We start from the raw sequence: 20,000 nt of genomic DNA, 5'->3' as shown, positions 1-20,000 counted from the left end.
TATGCTCATCTAGAACGAGACCTTATCTGGCTAGCCAATGTTTCAAAAGAAGGATGTGTACGAAAGAAACGTGTATCAAGCAAGAGGAAATGCTCTCGACTATAATTTTCTCACCGGCCTCTTGCATCGCTTGCTTATAGACAGTTGGAAAGACGCGAACTCCAACTTCATCTTTTCGCAATCTTCGTTGAAGCTTGTCCCGAGTTAGATCTGAAAACTTCACTGTAAAGTTGTCGTCTCAGAAGTGCTTCGAACACACAGCCAAGTATTTGGTGGGCTTCCAATGTGCCCACTTAGTTGAACAAAGTCAAACAACTTTTACCGGATGAAGTCCAATACCTTCCCCCTGATTTGGAGAGTTGTTACACTCGAAAACAACACAGGCATCACACAGTTTCGTTGAGCAAGTTTGTTGATCACCAAATCCTGGTATGACGTCAGGAATTGTGGTCGACCCAGACCCAATTTGTAGTTCTTTTACTCGGTAATGTTTCAAATGGGAGGCGTTTTTTGTCAACTTTGAAAGTTCACAAAAAGTCGAGGTTCCAACCAAATGAAAACATTTCTGCGGAATCTTTTTTTGGGGTTATACGCAGTTTAAGTGGATAGTAAAAGACATACGCAGATAGCCTCAATGCCTCCAAATGAACAGGATCATGGCCTTTCGCTTATTTTGTTTATCTCTTCCTCAATGGGATTTGTTTTCCTGCTTGGCATATCTTACACCTTGTCAGCAATGTTAGCGATGTCCAGCCTGTGATTCGTTGACTAGTTTCCATGTCTGCTTGACAGAATGTTTGCTTACAAGCCAAGAGAAAGGACTGAGCACTACACTACAATTAAACCTAGAAACTAGAAGAAACACTGAAAACTGCATGCATAAAACCTACATCCGCCAGACCACTCAAACTGAAGCGGCATAACCACTGAAGAAACAGTATTTACATGTGGCTGCATTACTTGTTTCAAAAAGAACATCAGAAAGTGAACTCCAAATCTCTAACAAATTGTTTATTCTTTGTTCACCCTTACCACTTATGATGCTTGTTCCACATCGCTTTATAGCAATGGCATTGCAGGTCATATTTGGCACAGTGATCCGCACTATTTCCTGGTTTGTCTTGGTACACCACACTCGAATTTCACTCTTGGCACAAGTAAGAAATAAGTCTGAACATTCACTGAAACAAGACGTATACTCAAGTGAGGATATAGAAGCAGAAGGCCAAAGGCATAGTTTAGTGTAACTGTATTATACCCGGTTTAGAACTACAATCATGGACTAAAGTGTTGGAAGGGTAGCTTCACTTCAGATATCACCCCCCTCCCTCCCCCTTATCAATGTCGGGTTTTCCAGGAAAAAAATTGTGACTTTTCTTGCAGGAAGAACTCCAACATTGAATATGGGGGAGAATGGGCGGGGCAAGAGCATGGTATGTCCCAAATACTTCAGCCAATAGTTACAATAAGCGAATTAGGTGTGTAGTAAACTGATGCCTGCAACCTTTCCAACAACTTTTGACCATGATTGTAGTTCAGTACAGCTTCTTTTTCAAAGTGAACCACGTGTGAAGTCTTTCTTGTGCACATTTATTGTAATCCATACAAGTCACAACTTTCACAACCTCTTTGAAAAAGAGGTTGAATTTAACTTTCAGCTAAAACTGAGAACGAGCCCACAAGCTTAGAGCTTTTACTCTATCAGGTCTAAATAAAGGTCCTTCATTTATTCCATGAATGCAACTGTGGTTGTTGTTTAAACTATGGTTCAGGTATGATGTCTTCAGGAACATATTACTTTACGTTTCCTTGATTTGGACCATAAGGTCCTGAAACACTTTGCTTTGTTTCCGTGTCCCTTTTCCTCTTAAATTTTTTATCTGGAAAGGAGGGGTGACGAATAAAATTATGCAGAATCTTTTGAAGAGAAAATTAACCTCCTTTAACACATGAAGCTAACGAAAACGGAGAAAATCACACCTGATTATATGATAATGAAGACAGAAATTTTGTGCAGCAAGTATGCAACAGCTTGGAGTTGACTAGTACATCAGATTAATTTAATTAGTTAAGCAACAGATCTACTTACTAAGGAAAGATGATGTCATTAACCGGGGAGTAATGGCAGGTCTTAATCCTGACATACATGTTTTCCAAGGAGGTTGTGTCATTTGTGTAATTAAACAGATACATTTGGGAATTTTTTGTGCCCACAAAGAACTAAAAAGAAAATATAATGATACTGGAATCAGTAAAAAGTAATAACATAACATAAACTCCCAAGAAACTACAAATTACTTTTATTCTAGACCAATAACTTTGTAGGGTTTCCAAAAAGAAAAATCATAAAATATAGATCAGATAAAAATGAGCACAGAACATAAGTAACCACTTTTAAAGCGCAACATGTGCTACCGTTTCCACCAGACCAGGATTTTTGATGAATTTCTGACACTTTATTGACACTTTAGAAGAGAGCCCGACATCAAAGTCGGCGGGGACAGTCTAGACATTGTGACTGATATGTGGCGGGAAGAAAGTCTGGATATAATTTAGTTTGTTTGTTTGCCGGCACGTGGCATGAAGTTAGGATAAATTTGTCAAGTTTTACGTTGAAGCAGACATTGTCGATGGCATAGTTATAAACTATTTGTTTTCTTCACTTGTGGAGGATATCAGACGGACGTGCGGCAGCTTGGAACATCACACGTCCAGCACTGCGCGTGTAGGATACAAGGACGAAGATGGCGATTTTGCGAATCTAAACGTGGATGACACAGATGACTTTCAAGAGATGTTTGTTCGTGCTAGTTCAGTAGATGAAGGGCTTGATCGGAAAAACACTCTTAGGCCCTGTTTATATGGTCTCAGGTACGCGAGACAACCCTCCCCCCGAGTTACCCTTGGCGAGATATTTTTCCACTCATTTGTTTAAAAAATGATATCAACCATTTACATGAGGGAGGCGAGACAATTCGGGGAGGCCAGTTGTCGCCTCGGCAGGTACGGTAACCCTGGAAGGTGAGACAACCTTTTTCTCATGTAAACAGTTTGCCTCGATCACCCGAGACGAGACAGCAACATTTTAAACGCGTGCACACATAGAATAAAAATCAAAGAAGCAACGATTTGGGAGCTTATACATGCTTTTAGCGTTTACTTTCGAAAGAAAAGTTTTTTCCCCGCCAAAATTCTCACCGCTGTCCACGGAAACTCTCGATTCATAAACAGCCTTTTATATAAACTACATATTACTGCTGTGTTAAGATGGTCAGTCCATTTGCTGAATGTGAAAACGCAACTATACTTAATAAAAACGAACTAGAAAGAAATTAAGAAAGGCAAATGATGATACGCATTTTTTGAAGATGTGTCTTAAAATATATGCATAATTAAGTAGGGTCAACTTTGTCTCCGTCAAGCAATTCTCATATAGACGCTCAGTAAAGTTGTCTTGGGAGGACTCTAGCATCTCCCTCCATACTTGCGATTACCTTTCGTTTTGATCACACTTGATTCATCAAAGAAATCAAGCTTACTGGCTGGATATCTAGATATAGCTTGTAGATATTCGTTTTGCTGATTCAGTGCTCCTGGTTTTTCGGCTTCAAGCAGGGACACCGTCAGTTTCTTCTTACTAAACAAGAGGTCTTCTCTGATTTATTTGTGATGTTCCCAGTAAGTCATTGTGATGTACCACTCTGTCCAGCTCATGCTTTGTGCTCGGTTGTATATGTTTTTGTAAAAATAGCGCGTGGTATTTGAATCGATGAATAATGTTACATCATAACTTCTGAAAACGTTTCTTACGAATGTATGACTACTCCTGACCTCTCTTGCAATAGCGCGTTGACCTAAACCTTGGTGGTTCAAATCTAGTAATCGCTCACGAACAAGAGAAGGGAGTGCTCTTCCATTATCGTACATGTATAAGGCGCCATTTGGGTTTACACCTAACAGGATATTTGCTATGGATAGAAAAAAAAGATTTCTTATTTGAAATTGAATTACTTTTATTGCAAAGGCTTCCCAACTAATAATTCATTTTTTTATTGTATACTTACGAATTTCTTGAAAATTTCACCTTGTGGTTGTTTAAGAACGACGCAGTAATCTTAAGTCTTACTCACGCATAAATTTCAAACTGTCTGAAATCCTCTGCCCCTCAATCAAAAAAGTGTCAGAAAAGTGTAAAAAATCTTTGTCTGGTGGAAATGGTAGCGCGCTTCGTGCTGTAATTGCAACATCAATATGACTCCCTTTTAATGAGCGAGGATGGCAAAGTCGGTGAGTGCGCGTGCAAGAGGTCCTGAATTCGATTTCCCAGGTCTCACATCCGTGTTTTTACTTGTTTCCGTTCTGTGTAGCTTAAGTAGCTTTAAATACCCGTAAAATGGAGCACTGATGGCAAGGGGGGATTAAAATGAGTGCACCGTCGACCTGAGGTTTGTCAGTTGAATTACTGTTACGAGTTATCAACGTTAAATATGGTTGCTTTACTTTTAGTTCACACTTATCATATATAAAGGTAATAATTCTTTACAATGTTTATCTGCAGTGGCTTTTCTCAAATCAGAACCCCCTTAAGGAGGCAGTTTGGCCCAGTGGTTAGGGTGCTTGCCTTGAGATCCGGAAATCCCGGGCTCAAGGCCCGCTCTGACCACTTGTTGAATTTGATCCTGGTAGTCCCTGGTTCAACTTCCCAGCCGCACTTGTAAATAGCTAACTGGTTTGCCTCCGGTCAGTTGGGATCCCTAATAGTTGTAGTTGTTGTGTCCTGTTGTTTCGTTGATTTATTGGCCCTTAAAAGCCCCATGGGGAGCGGTCAATTGAGTATGTATTGTATTGTATTGTATTGTATTAAGTGGCAGTCCCGCTAAAAGCGGTACACTGGTTTTTGCAACCAAAAATAGTTTTCCTTCATTTTGCGCCCATCAAAGGAGTTTGACACACATGTCTTAAAAGTGAGATAATTATTTCCTAATTATTTATTTTTGCGTCACGTAACAACACAAAACGATCAAAAGGGCGATTAAAAGGGTAAATTTTAGGGGTTTTGAGCAGTGCGATACGTGTACAAAACTAAAGCTCAGCGAATTCTATTTTGATACATTAAGGTACATTCAATGAATTTGCTGACAAAAGATGGAAACTTTTTAGAAATTTGAAGCCATTCCCGCATGATCAAAAGGCACCCTCCTCTCAAGCGTCTATGCACATTCCAAAAAACAACCAAACGAAAGACAAAAAATCTCAAAAGTTTGGTTTACATCAAGGTTACAAAGTATGCGATAGTGCATGAAGTTTGTACTTTAATATTAAAGTCGTCTTATTTCCTCAAACCGGTGGGTATCTCCCGGACTTTCACACACCATTAGCTCGAAATGCACAAAAATCTGTGTTTACATAAATTGACCAAAGCTTGAGTCAAAGTTCATTTGCATTACCCTTGTTTTTAAAGGAATACCTTCTTTTACCGCTCAGATTCGGTTATTGACATCCCAGATAGTCGGGAATTCATCTACTTTAAGGCCCTCAGTGCTTGTGAGCTACTTTATGAGCTACACAGATCAGGAACCATTGAGCTCACATTGCGAATGTGACTATGCAAATTAGCTGTGAAGTGGTTTGGTGGGGAAGGGAGGGAGAGGGTGGGCTGGGTAGTGACAGGGGTGGCGTAGAACAACTAAAAAGAAAATCAAACCTTCCTTTTTAATAAGCTTAGTATTAATAGGTTAGCTTCTCTCAAGGAATCACATTCAACGTGAAAAAAAAAGAGATTTATAAAGCATTGGTGAAGCTAAGAAAAATACCCCATCACAGTTACCAATTGAAAGAAAAACAATACTCCCTTACTAGCATATAAATGATAACGGTAAAATAGTCTCAAATAATTACAGTACATCTAAGAAGAGAAATACAAGGATTATAACGCTTTCAGTGAAAGCTTTACGTAACAACTGATTAGCTATGTGTTGGGTTCTCACCAAACAGAAGAGTTTTCGGGTCTCCTGATAGGGATGAAGCAAAAAATTCCAACACGGGAAGAAATGGAGGGGGAAAAGAAGGGACAACCACCCTTCATGGGTTGCTCAATTGACTGACAAATCAGTTAATTGACTAAAACACAATGTAAGATTAGCACGAGGCCACATGAAACAGGTAAAAAAGCACTTCTTCGATTTGATTTCATATTGGATTGACTGAATTCGTACAACTGTGGTGATAGATTTGTCTACTTTGATCGATGGATGATGCATGGTGTTATCCAGTAATGCCTATGATGATGGTCCATGATAGGGTTCCCAAATGTTTTCAAATCAATCCCGCTATCCCAACATCCCTTACGTCAATTAATCCTGATCCCACTCACATTTTCTAACCCATTACAAATATACTGACAGCCTTTGTTTCATTTCGATATTTTCAGTTTTCCTTTTTTGGAGTTGAAAAGTTGAATGACAATCATTTGTTTCATGGTGGATTGAAATAACCTCGTGCTGATCAGTGAAAATCTGGTATTTCGCGATTTTCCGCTTGCGGGACATGACATCCCGCTCTAGACCACTTTGCATTCCTGTATTTTATCTTGCTTTCCGAATATCACTTTAAAATTTAGCCAAATCCCGCATCCCCAAACCAATTGTGCCTCAACAATAGAGGAGGTGGAAAAGGGACCTGAAAATGAGAATTGAAAATAAAACTTGAAACAGGAAACACGAAAACCAAAATTTGAGGGCTCTTTGCACATTCACCCAATAAATGAAAGTATCAGCTCTGTTTTCAATAGCTTTGAAAGCTGTTGTCATCCCGTTGTTTGTCATTAGATTGACTTTCGTTGTTATGTGGTTCTGGGCTACCTCGTGGTACGTTGGAACAATGAGACTCAATTCGCATGTGGGACTCTTGTTGTAAGGTAATCCATCTACTACTGTAGCTTTACAATCTTAAGGTGGGCGTGACCGCCATCTGTAACATGTACATGAATTCTCTCACAATGTCATTTATTTTGTCAAGAAGAGTGAACTTTAAATCCTTGGCTTTGTGGGGCAATTCAAAATAAGCACACATGGCCTTAAACTTACACAACATGTCAAGTCTGATATGCTCGCAAATGTCAAGGCATCTGTTACTGGATGCATCCAACCCCAATTGGCTCACGACGCTTTCCACTATTTCATTCCTGGCCTCGACGTCAAGGTAGTTTTCGGCCTCCTCGATGAGAATACCTTAATCTTCGTCCTGCATTTGAGAGCTTGAACCCTTCCGTCGTTTTAAGACAGCCAGTCTACAGAAAAAGCCTTGTACTTGAGTATTTGTTGACCACTCGCTTTGTTTAAATTCTCCTGCTCCGTCAATGTCTTTGTTTTTTTCTCGTATCCGTTCCCACTTGACCTGGATCAGCTTTTCGACCTGTTTTTTCACCAATCTCAAATCTATTTGAGAGATAAGCTTTTACACTCTCCGAAAATCTGGTCCCCCCACCTCTTGGTTTCTGGAGGCCCCAGCCCATACTGCATGAGAAAGCTCTGACCTCAATTGGTGCCTCTTCTGATGATGATACGTTTGTCTCAAGAGTCAGTGAGGAAAACTTAGAAGCCCAGTCACATCTCAGTCCATCTTACACGCTTTCTGATGCCGCTGTCTTGTGCTGCCCGAGATGAACATGATCTTGGGATTCTTCTGAAATAGAAAATTCACAAATAATAGCATCCAGGTTCTTGGCATTGAAATGGTATGTCTTCATCCGAGCCTTTAGGATCATCGCCGGTTGGTTTTATAAGTTTTGGAACCATGGAAAAAAACCCATAATTATCAACTTCCTTCAGGAGCAAGTTACCTTGTTTCTCAATGACCAGGTCTGACCATGGGATGAGTCTTCCAGAACCTACACAATAGACCTTTGAGAGATTTCTCAATTTCATTTGAGATTTCTTGTATCACAGATTTCAAGCTTTTGCAAGTAGCACAGCAAACTTCATGCTTGCGTGCACAAGTGTGACCTCTCATGGGAAAATGTACACTAACGCTTTTCCGTTGAATGACTTAAAGCGTTGAACATAACGAGCCGCACGCTCTTAGCAACCAAAAAAAGGCTGAGGCATCCAGCTGAGAAACGGGAGTAAAACTCCTGTATCTCAGCTGGATGCCCAGTTCCTTGCAACATTTCATTCCCATTGTATTCCATTAATCTATCATCGCAAATCGTTTGAGGCGTCAACTTTCACGGAATCATGTCATCATCTTAGGACGTTAAGTTAATTAAAGGAACGGTATAAAATAAAAAGATGTACATTGACACCAGCCCTTAAAATAGCGATGAGAAAAAGCACTCTCCGTGTATCAGTAACACGATTACAAAGGATTCTGACGATATTTTTTATATGTCGGGAAAATCCAAGACCATCAGCGGTTTCACCGTCTCCCGAGAATTCAGAATGTTCTTTAAGTGTCAGAAAGAATCTCAGGCGTCCTTTCCACGAATTTTTCGCGATTAAAATAAAGGGAAATACGTTCAATTGTGAATTATAAAACTTGAGATTTCCTTCAAAGTTAAGAAAATGATAAAAGATGTACGTATTTTTTAATTCGAAATAAAGGTCCACTTAAGCTCCGTGAGATGAGTCTAGAACTAACAAATCCAAAAATAAACTGTGATCAAGCAGCCAGGCTGACGGCAAATGGGGCGTTCATGAAAATGTTCTTAGAGAGGATTGCCGGCTCAGGTCGAGATCTCGGCGAACGGATACTACAAACAGGCTCTACGTTACGTAGTTCCACAGTGAACAAATCAAAATAGAGTTGTTTGTAACACTGGCAATCGACACTATTAAACAAAAGTTGATTTAAGTTATTGTTTTGGTAACTCGACAAAAACCTTGGCAAAAAATGTTCCAAATTCAGTGTTCAAAGAGATTGGAAACCCTCGGGAAGGAGTTATATCGCAATTGAGCTGGCTGCGTACGGGAATGTGTGAATACGGAGCTTGTATGGAAGTTGAATTAAACTGTTTTGTTTTTGTTTTTTGTTTTTGGTGCTCGTAAGTAGAGCTGTCCGCTATAGAAGATCTGGACTGTACGCAATAAAGGAAATAAATGACGCTGAAATTGAAAACAATCGTCGTCAAAAACAAAGTACAACACTTCCGGGCCAGTACGAACGTCTTAAAGAAAAGAAACAAAACCTGTTATATATCCCAGAAGCACTCAGGCATCACACAGAATGCCAGGGCTTCAGCCTGGGTGAACCAGAAAGGATAGATAACATTATAGCCTAGTTAAAAGTGAATTTTTCTTAAAGAAAAGAAACAAAACCTGTTATATATCCCAGAAGCACTCAGGCATCACACACAATGCCAGGACTCGAGCCTGGGTGAACCAGAAAGGATAGCATGTTAAAGAAACAAATCATGTTATATATCTCAGACGTGAACAGGGATGACACCAAATGCCAGGACTTCAACTTGGGTGAACCAGAAAAGATATACAACATTGGTCTTGATGAACGGCAAAAGTCAACAAAGAATTACTAAATATGTTATATCCCAGTGGAACTCAGATATTACTCTGAATACCACTTCAGTTTGGATGAACCAGAAAGGATATACAATATAATTTTGGCACAATTCATAGTGAATATCAAAGAAAAATAAGTAAACATGTTATATATCCCACAAGCGCATTAAATTACTAGAGCTGAATGCCATGACTTCAGACTGTGTGAAGCAGAAAGGATAGACAAATTGGCCTAGAACAATGAATGTGGAACAAAAAAAAACAAACATGTTATTACAACTTGAACCTTGATTCCTGAACCATTTCCTCACAAAAGGTAACCTGATTAATCAGATCCGGCGACCTCGTCGCCTCCAGTGTTAAAGTGTGCTCCTGCCCACGATCAAGATCATCTTTGGTTTTTATGTAGTTAGTAGTAGCTTGCTGGGTCGATCGCGCTTTAAATTTCATCGTGCTCTGCATCGATTTGAAGTGAATTTAGGGCATTGACAATCCAAGCATACTTTCCAATTTTTCGCATTTTTTAAATTTCTGCCGGAGGATGGCAGAAATCACTCCAAACGAAGATGCGATGGCCACTCTATTGTCTTGCAGTATCGATGGTCGGTCGAAACTCCCACAAATACTCACATGACCCGATTGGAACTGAAATTCTGAAAACTTCAAAAACATCCCTTGCCAATCTCACATTGAACACATGGTCCCCTTTTGTTGCCTCTCGTTTTCCCTTGTGCTCAGGATACTGACAAGGACGTTTTGTGCAGCTCCAGTAATTTCCCAGACTCCTCCGATCCTTCGGGCACACAAACATTTCTTTGACTTTCTCTTCACAAAGGCAGAAGTGGCCTGCCCGAAACAGAACCAACTCACATTCAACCAAGTTTTCATTGGAAAGATGAAAACGCTTCAAATGGGCTAAAACGTCGTCTCTGCAATCCTGAAGAGGTGTTAAAGTACTCACCCCTTTAAAATTGCCACACCCACTTCTTTCAACAAAGAAAACGGCCAATTTTTGCACGGAACAAGTGAGTGGTGGAATTTCTTCTTTTAATTCAAAAGAGAAACGAGAAACCAAAAACGAATGTACGAATGCCAGACTGCAACTCATAATTCGGATTTAATACTCCCGATTCTCATCTCATTTTGTGAACTTCCCACCCTTTTTAATTTCCACCAAACATAAATTGTATTATCTTCATTTCTCAATTATTACTGAAACAAGAAAATAAAACGACAGGATTTATTTTTTTTTTTCTTTTGCGTCACTAATGCATTACATTCTCTCTTTTTTAACCTAATCATCATTCCTTGAGACTTGCTGATTTAACATTGGTAAGATTTTAATGCTGGAATCTTCGTTTTCCTACTAGACAAGTCTCTTTTAATTTGTCCAGCCCTGGCCCTGCCACCTCCCCCAACACATCCTCCCCCACCCCACTACCAACCGCAGCTAATCTTAGTCACACCCTCACAGAAATGAAGTGAGGCAATTTTATACCGTATAATAGCTGACAAACGTTATGGACCTTAATACGATGAAAAGCCTCAATGTTGAAAAAGAAAATTGCGTGAAATAGTTCCACTCATTTGTCTCTTGTATTTGTTGAAAGCATTTTTCAGACACGAGTGTTCCTTTATTTTGTTGTTGTTGTTTCAAAATAGAGCTGAACATATTCTGTACGCATTTGTGTGGTCCTCCCAGAAGCTGAGGATGTTTACATTTACCAAAGGGGAAATTGTCGACATTCTTTCCTTCTCCCAGCGATACCACATTTCTACAACTGGATTACATGCACGAAATTTTGCCCAGCGTATTGTTTACGTTTTGGAGTGTCACGCCACCTGTAGACTGGTCAAGTTGGCGCAATGATTTACAGTAACACTGCATTTATACATACACATGATTGTTAAAAGAGACTGTGCTCATTTTTTTTGGACGTCATCAGCAAAATCTGATCCGTATAGAAAAAAACAAAGAGAAATAGAAATGGACTTTGACACGAGTGTTGATAATGTTAATTTGTGTAAATACATAGGTTTGGGTGCATTTCAAACTGATGTTGCATGGAAGTTGGGAAGATACCCATCGGTTTCAAGAAATAAGATGGTGAATTAAAGCACAAACTTCAGTGTCGTATACTTTTTAACCTCGATTTAGACCAAACTTTCGAAATTTTTTGGCTTTCATTTGGTTAATTATTTGTATGTAAATACAGGCAGAAGAGGAGGGTGTCTTCTGACCACGCTGGAAAACTTGACATTTCTGAATTTGTCCGTAAACATAGTGAGTGTATCTTGTAACTTTTATCAAGATACAATTCGGAAACCTTTTAATAGTGTTGTACACATAGTGCACTGTTCAAAACACCTGGATTTTCCCCCTGTTGATTGCCATCTGTGACAGCGGGCCAGCCCGAATTCAATTTTGTGTTGTAGTGATTCAAAAATAAATAATTAGAAAATAATTCTCACTTTTAAGACAATTGTTAATTGTGTACCAAACCTTTTTGATGGACATAAAATGAAGGAAAATTTTGGTTGCGAAAACTAGTGGACCACTTTCAGCGGGACTGCCTCTTAAAGTGTTACTATCATCACTGACTGGCAAAATTTTGAGCTTTGATTTTTATCCAAAGTCTGTTTACATGTACTTTGAGTGTACGTTCAAAACTGACCGACTGGATCTCAGAGGGTAGGATACAGTATCTAGGGGAAAGTGACGACATTTAATCCCTAGCTTAAGATTTCAGCGTGTAAACGCAGCTTGTTATGTATGCAAAACACAAGTTTAAAAGTCTGAAAACTCAGAACTCCCGTGCTGCTTATTACGTCAGCCACGTACACACGTACTGCATTCTTAAACTAGTGAGTCTTTTTTCCTGGATCAAGCTCTCTCGAGATTTTAAAGTTAGTAATGGTGGGCCATTAAATGGGAAAATTCCAGTTACAAAGATGTTTTGGAAGCAACGCTTAAGACTTGGGTCACTTATTCTTTAATTTACATAGGTTTGAAATCCAAAGAAAAAGAAGAATTGGTTTTTTGGTTATAGTAGCACTTTAAGTTAAGTAAAATAACTAAAGTTAACACCTGATGTCCTTGTCCTCTTAGTGCTATTGAGGTCACTCCACCATCCAATTTGACAGAGCCAATTTTGAAAAAAAACCTACGAGAAGAAATAACTAACCTGAAAAAAAATGAATCTCTTCCATGGACTCAAAATTGATTACTTCCATTATTTGAATATTCCTTTTCTCGGCGACTGACAGAAACCATGAATGATGGCTTCACAACTCAACATAAATTGTACCTACCTAAATGTTCAAGAATTACTGGCCCATGCATATGTCTCTTGACGTAAAAATGATCTTTGAATGGACACACACGTCTCCATCTCATTTATCATTTTTCTCTACATTATAATCCAAAAGACACAAACGGTTTTTCCTTTGCACACAGCAGAAATAAAAGCACCCAGATACAACCGTTGTGAGATTCCTATGTAATCCCAAAGAAAACAGTATGAACCTAGACATCACAAAAATAAAGAAAGTTTGACCGTATGAATACCAGGACTAACCCAAAAACCATATCTAAAATGCATAGCGATGACCCTCTTGGATGACTTAGTAGCCACTGTAAAGGAATATGTGTTGCATAACATCTGGGCCATAAAATTAAACTTACGTTTTTTGTTTTTCTTTCACTTTTTTTATGATAGCAACTGTCCCATCTCCAGCACCAACTAACACAATACCAGTCATAAGAATGCGGATGGCAAGCACTCCACAGCTAAGTCGCTCAGTGTCTTTCGGTCCATAACCATTCATAATGTTATTTGTGAAATTGATCTGCAGAAAAACAAAGGGAATTTGAAGACTTAAATCAAATGACCACTGTTTTTTTTGGAATTCGTTAATTATTTAGAAGAAATAAGTTACTTTCTCCAGAAGAATGTAATGCTCAATGTATTGTGTAATGGCTTTCAATTTATTCTTGGTTCATAGGTTTTTTCACTGAATAGATGTGAATGCAAGAAAACACGAAACCGTTCAAGTGACTCAAGAGTTGTGAATAGCATATCAAAACTTTGCAAATTAGTGATGGAGCTGATCGAGTACACAAAAACTTGATAACAGCCAATTTTGAGAACTTTAAGCAAGTGATATATTCCAAACAGCACAGGGACAATATTTTGGGGGGATCACAGAAACTTTAAAATCAAGTATTTTATAATGCCAATATCCCAAGAGGGTGGAGTTGGGGAGTAAGTACAAAGAGCACATTTTTAAGTGTCATGATAGACAGTGCTTCAGATGTGGCTGGTCATGAGGTTGAAGATGTGTATGTTCGCTTGTTGAAAGATGGAGAAGCAGTCAATGCATTAATTTTGTAGGGCTCAAATCCTGCTCTAATGCTAAAGGTCCAGGTATTACTGAAGCTGTTAACAGTACAATGACTGGCGTCCGTGAAAATTGGAAAGAAAAAGCTGTTGCCCTAGGCTCTGATGGTGCCTCTGCAATGGTTGGAGACATGGGTGGAGTCTACGCTCTGCTGAAAAGTGATATTCCCCATCTGTTCAAGGCACCCTGTATTGCTCACTGATTAGAGCTTGCCGTTTCGGATACTGTTAAGGCAGTTCCACAGTTTGAAGAGGACAAGGATATGTCGCAATGGATATGGAAACATTACCACTACCACTACTCACCTAAAGTAGTGCATGAATTAAAAGAGTTGGCTGAGAGCATGCAGGTGAAGGCTTACAAAGCAGTCAAGGCCGATGGCACCCGGTGGGTTCCCTACTTAAAGAGAGCTCTGGATATTCTTCTACACAGTAGTAACCCTTTTACAGCACACTTCACAAGCAAGAGATGTAACAATGCAAGGCAGAGCGTCTAATTACTGCAAAAAGTTAGTCAGTTACAAGTTTCTGTTATTCCTTCATCTGCTTCTGGACATAGTTACAGCAATAAGTAAGCTGTCACTTCAGTTCCAGGATGACAAGATCGCGATTTCACAGCTTCAAGACAAAGTGAATACCCTCTCATCCACACTTGCAGCATTCAAGGTCAGACCAGGTGAAAATCTCGCTTCATTTTAGCAAGGAGTTGGTGATGGGAATCAGTACAAAGGTCTCGGTTTAACCAGGTTCAAACGTGATGCAGAGTCTTTTGCTGCCAGTAGAGATCACATAATAGACAAAGCCACTGCTTTTCTTAGTGATAGATTCTAAGGTTTAGGCCATGATCCAATTCTTCGTGCAGCAGCAACTTTATCCAAACACCACCCATGGCCAAAAAATAACCGACAGCAGATGCTTATTTATGGTGAGGATGCCATTCAGGTTTTGCCAGAGCACTTTGAAGCCCTACTAACCAAAACCACTTCAACTTGCATTCCTGTTTTGTTGAATGGATGGAGGTCAAAGTTCATTTGCAGAGAGAGAGAGAGGAGAGCTGCAGTACAACAAGAATGACTTCTGGAAGAGCAAGTTTCAGATGCAATAACATTACCCCAACTTGTTGCTGGCCATCGAGCTCTGCCTTACGATACCTTTCCAAACTGCTTGTTATGAAAGAGGCAACTCCTGGCTGAACAGAATGATGTGCGACTTTAGGTCAACACTTGGTCTTACGACTATTGATGCACAGATGAGAATCTCTTTTAAATGGTGGATCGCCAGCAGATTATCACTCTTCTTTGGCTGTTGCCAGATGGCTTGACTCGGGGGAGAGAGCTAACCAGCCAACTTTCATGGATTAATTTCTTAACAGGACTCGACATTGCGACTCACTGGTCGACAATGCAACCAAAAATTGAGTGCTGGCGACTACATTTTCAGAACTGGTTGCCAGCTGGCAAATCACGTTTTGTTTGGTAATTAACCTAGGATAAACAGTAGACAACTTCTGTACTTAAATCTTTACATTTCATAAAATCATTAGGAACTGATACCTGGAACACGACTCACCTTTCTTTTCCCACTAAAATAATGTCTAAATATCTTTTTCTTTACTGAAGAAATCTAGCAAGCAAAAGCAAGGCTATGCTAGCAGGGTGGTCTAAATACTACAAGAAAATTGGTTTCACACTGTTAATTAATAGCACAAAGTGTACCTCGATACTTCCATCGCCGGTATCGCGAGGTCCCGGATTCAAACCCCGTTGAAGTCCTGAATTTTTCAGGCTTCTTTACGCAATTGCAGAAGTTGGGTTCATAACTGCGAGGATCATAGCTTCACTTGATTTCATATCCGCAGTTTACATATGATCCATTTCATATATCATTTCATCATTGAAGCTAGCAACTCATATTTATTTCATACCCAAGCACTTCGTAATGGAAACAAGGCAAGATCGCTTAATTCGCTGATAGCACAGTACTTGGTAAATAAGCTTAATGCAAGCGGTTAGCGATAAGCAAGTATAAAGTAAACTAAAGGCAGTTTCAGTGTGGCGCGCGCAATACACAGTTGTAGAATTCAATGAAATACTCTTACTCTACTCTCCTATAATTTCTTCTTTTCAAGTTTACCTAGTCTTCAAACGGGTGTCGAATCCAACAGTAATTTCTTCTTCCTGTTAATATACACAAGCTGACCTTCTGAGCTCTATAGATTTCAACTTTTCCAAACCAAGAATTAAAATTTCACACACAAGCTTACTTCCATAAAACGCAGTTTTATTACCAGCTAGAAAATGAAATGGACAGCAATGGATAAAGGATTTTTACTGATTGTGATGGAGATTAGCCTGCGAACGCAGATGTATTTCAGGCGGTTGTTTCTCTCCTCCAAAAAAGGGGGGAGAGAAACGACTGCCGGAAAAAAGTCTACGTTTGCAGGGTAGATGGAGATCAGTTTTCAAATGTTTTCCAAAGGCTTGCTTTGCCTCCTTGTTCAGTGCCGGCAGCTTGAGCGGAAGACAAGCACGACAATATTTGAACAGAATTGTCGATCGGACGGTGGGGATATGCCGTTCGTGAATCCTTACAATGTACTCCAGGAAGTTATTTCTTCATTTTCCAAAAATTACAATATATTAATTCTGATTGTTCCAGCCGTTAATCGAGGAATTCCCAATTTCGGCACTCTTCGCTGCCATTCCAAGAGCAGATCGTTCAAGAACGATCCCGTTTCCAGTACTCCATAACATGTTGCGACGAGCAAGTCATACATAAATAATATTAGAAACTCAAATGCTAATAGACATAGCTTATTTTCCAATGAAAAACAGAATTATACAGCACATTTGATGTCCGATGGAAACAGATTACTTTACACAGTCATAGAATTCAGAGTTTCGGGGGCCCCGAAAATGGCGACTGAAGTAATGTGGGCGCGCAATGTAAAGTGGGTGAGTAAGGTTCTTTAAAAGAACGTTGTTAGTGGACTCACAAAGGATTTTAAAACACTGTGTAAGCATTGGTAAAAACTACCTGAGAACTACGTGGATGAAGTTGGAGTTCTCTTTGCGACATAAAAACACTGCAAATGCCATAGTGAACGTGATGGGAACTTGAGAAGGTCAACAAGACACTCAGAAGTCCACTTTTTCATGCACTCTCACGTCCTCCTTTGGCGTCAAGTTGTCTTTGCAAAGTGTACCTTGTGGCTCCTGATGGAACTCATGAAGGGAAATCTTGCTGGGCCATTTGCTATATCCCCGGTATTTCAAGTTGCTTTGGGGTTAAATCTCAGAAACATACCAGCCAGGTGTTATGGTAACTGATTACCGGCAGAAAGATAACAACCTCGCTATTTCCACGAAACACAATTTATTTAACTGTAAACAACAGGAGACAACTTAACTCAAGCTAGCGACTACTCCTAGTACAATCTCACTACAATTAACTGAATACTTCTATGCGCTTATCTGACCACTGGCAAAGTACTGTCCTTCTTTTTGACGAAATTTCCTGAAGACTTCTTTCACAGTATCGCACTCCATGGAAACCAACTGTAGACTTGACAGCAGAATGTCAGAACTACACACGAACAGGAAAATCCTTTCGCTTGTCACTTGTCACACAATATCACTTGGAAATCCCAAACGGGGAATGAAGTCCCGAATTACGACAACAATCAAATGACTAGAGAGCCGCTTATATAAGTATCCCAAGAGAGTCTAGAAGATTCCAAAAGTAACTATTTACAGCTATTACCATAAGTAATAATTACTGGCACTGTCCAGTAATTTTTAAACTTACAAGTCATAAACTATTTTGAAACTGATGAGCCACAGTTCTTGCAAATTCCTGAAACAATACATTGACTTTTGCGAACTTTCCATATAATTCCAATCCTTGTAATACTCCCCCTCTTCAAAAAAAGAAAGTTTGTAGAACTTTCTTTGATATGTTCTCACATTCACACTCTTGTGTTATATCCATGTCGTACTCTTGAACTCCACCTCAGCAATCGTTGATTCTTGTCCTTTAACTTGTGAAGAAAAACAATAGGAATATGATCACTGAAAACTTTGATTGGTAGTCTCAAAGAAGTGACGTAAACTTCAAAATGTTGGAGGGCTAACACTAACGCCAAACATTCTTTCTCAATGGTGGAGTAATTTCTCTGGACTTTACTAAACTTTTTTGAGAAGTAGCAAACACGATGATCTACTCCATTATTATCTTCTTGTAAACGCACAGCACCAGCAACAACATCACTTGCATCTACAGCTAACTTGAACGGGGCACTGAAATCAGGAGCTGCCAACACTGGGCGCTGTCCAGTAATGCTTTTAGTTCTTGAAATGCTTTTTGACACCACACAAACTACTCTCTATTCTTTAGTAATCAAGTCAGAGGTTCGGTGACTGCATGGAAATTTGGGCAGAACTTCCTGTAACATCCTGCCATACCGAGAAAACGAATTAGTTGTTTCTTGTTTTGTGGTCACGGGAACTCAGAAATAGCACTGATCTTGGCATCGACTGGTTTTAGTTTCCCTTGTCCAACCACATGTCATGCTGGGAATTTCTGGTCTGTAAATTTTCAGCACAACTATCTGGTACTTGACAGCCCACTCATCGTTAGCTGAAACATCCGATGGTCTCCATTTTCTCATCAAAACTCCGTTTTTGTGAAGAAACAAACAGAATTCCGTGAAACTCCGTTTTGTGAAGAAACAAACAGGATTCTGTGAAACTTCATTTCCATTAAGTGCCCTCTGGAATAATGGCGAGATCTCTGGGTCTCTATGTTACTCAGCTATGAGGTGTGGTCTGGAATTCAGTTCAGCATTCTTCCTCAAAGTACTGATATCATCATCTTCATCAAGTGATTTCTTCTTACTCATAGCACGGGTTACAGTGTACACAGCATACAAATATGGAATTTGAACTCCCTCGAAAGGTAACGAGGACCCAAGTCCGACGTTAACAAGACCAGACACCAGATCTGAACTAATCGCAACTGGCATGTAGTCTGAAGAGTTTATCCCTTTAATAAGAACAATACTACAGTAAATGACTTCTCAAAAAAAGGGCAAGGCTTCTGCCAATAACAGAGACTGTGAAGCTCCAGTATCTCGAAGAATTTTAACAGCAACTGCATCAGACAAATCACTGGAGAGCCACACTGAATCTTCATGAAGAAAGGGCTCAAACATCTCCATAACAGGTCTTGGAGTATTACTGACTGCTCTGCAAGTGGTTTCTTCTTTAGGAAATCTGATTTTTGAATCTTCTCCAGCCACAGATGTCAAACGTAAAGCATCAATAAAACCAGTAGGTTTGGAATCTGTGCGACCTTGTTGTCTTCTCGTTTTCAACTTTTCAGGACATTCTGACATCAAATGTCCCTCTCTCCTGCAGCCATAACATGTTATTGACTTGAAAGGTTTTCTTGCCACCGCTGGCTTGTTCTGGATAAATGACGTGACGTGGAACTGGGAGCGAACTGCTACGATAAATCTGCCTTGGATTTAGGTTCTCCTTCTGGGGGTTTTCGCAATGTGTTTGGCAAGTTCTGACCGCAAGGAGATGAGAACTTGCTGGGTTTTTCCTCAAAGACAACCTTGTGGGTTAAGGAACAATCCTCTGTGAACCATGCGGCTCTTCCAGCGTTTTGGCCTTTCGTTCGCTAATAAATGTGCGGACATCACTCTGAATGCACCTCTTAAAATCTTCAATTAATATTACTTGCCTTAAGGACGGTGCCTACTATTGTTATTGCAAATACATTCTGCGCATCTCGAGATACTCGGATTTCCTATCAGTGATGCTTACTCATACAGGGATATTCTTGCGCGGTTTAAAACTATCCGGAGAAAGTAGATCTTAGTAAGTTCTCTTGGTATCCAAAAAGAAAATTGGGGTAACCATGCATTTTTCAGAGATAATGAAGCTTCAATTTGCGAAAGAATGTCATACATTGCTTTGTATTTTAAGGCTTTTTACAAATATTATTCATGAATTATCTTTGAAAAATGCGTGGTTACCCCCAATTTTCTTTTTGGATTTCAAGAACACTTGTTAAGATC

At 39.6% G+C, this 20,000-nt stretch overlaps 1 protein-coding gene across 1 annotated transcript in view; it reads right to left on the bottom strand.

Moving 5' to 3' along the window:
• Positions 1–20,000, bottom strand: part of LOC137969336 (cilia- and flagella-associated protein 52-like) — an 83,135-nt gene that overhangs the window by 19,136 nt on the left and 43,999 nt on the right. Inside the window, exons 6-9 of the mRNA XM_068815529.1 lie at positions 13,201–13,364; positions 12,604–12,679; positions 2,090–2,220; positions 1,033–1,181 (exon numbers count right to left, since the gene is read on the bottom strand). Of these exons, the coding sequence (XP_068671630.1) occupies positions 1,033–1,181; positions 2,090–2,220; positions 12,604–12,679; positions 13,201–13,364 (520 nt within the window). The remainder of the gene's footprint in view (positions 1–1,032; positions 1,182–2,089; positions 2,221–12,603; positions 12,680–13,200; positions 13,365–20,000) is intronic.

This window comes from Montipora foliosa, chromosome 9 (genome assembly GCF_036669935.1).
Source record: "Montipora foliosa isolate CH-2021 chromosome 9, ASM3666993v2, whole genome shotgun sequence".
Taxonomy (NCBI): Eukaryota; Metazoa; Cnidaria; class Anthozoa; order Scleractinia; family Acroporidae; genus Montipora; species Montipora foliosa.
Note: the sequence above shows the minus strand (reverse complement) of the source record. Positions and strands in the feature narration are given on the sequence as shown.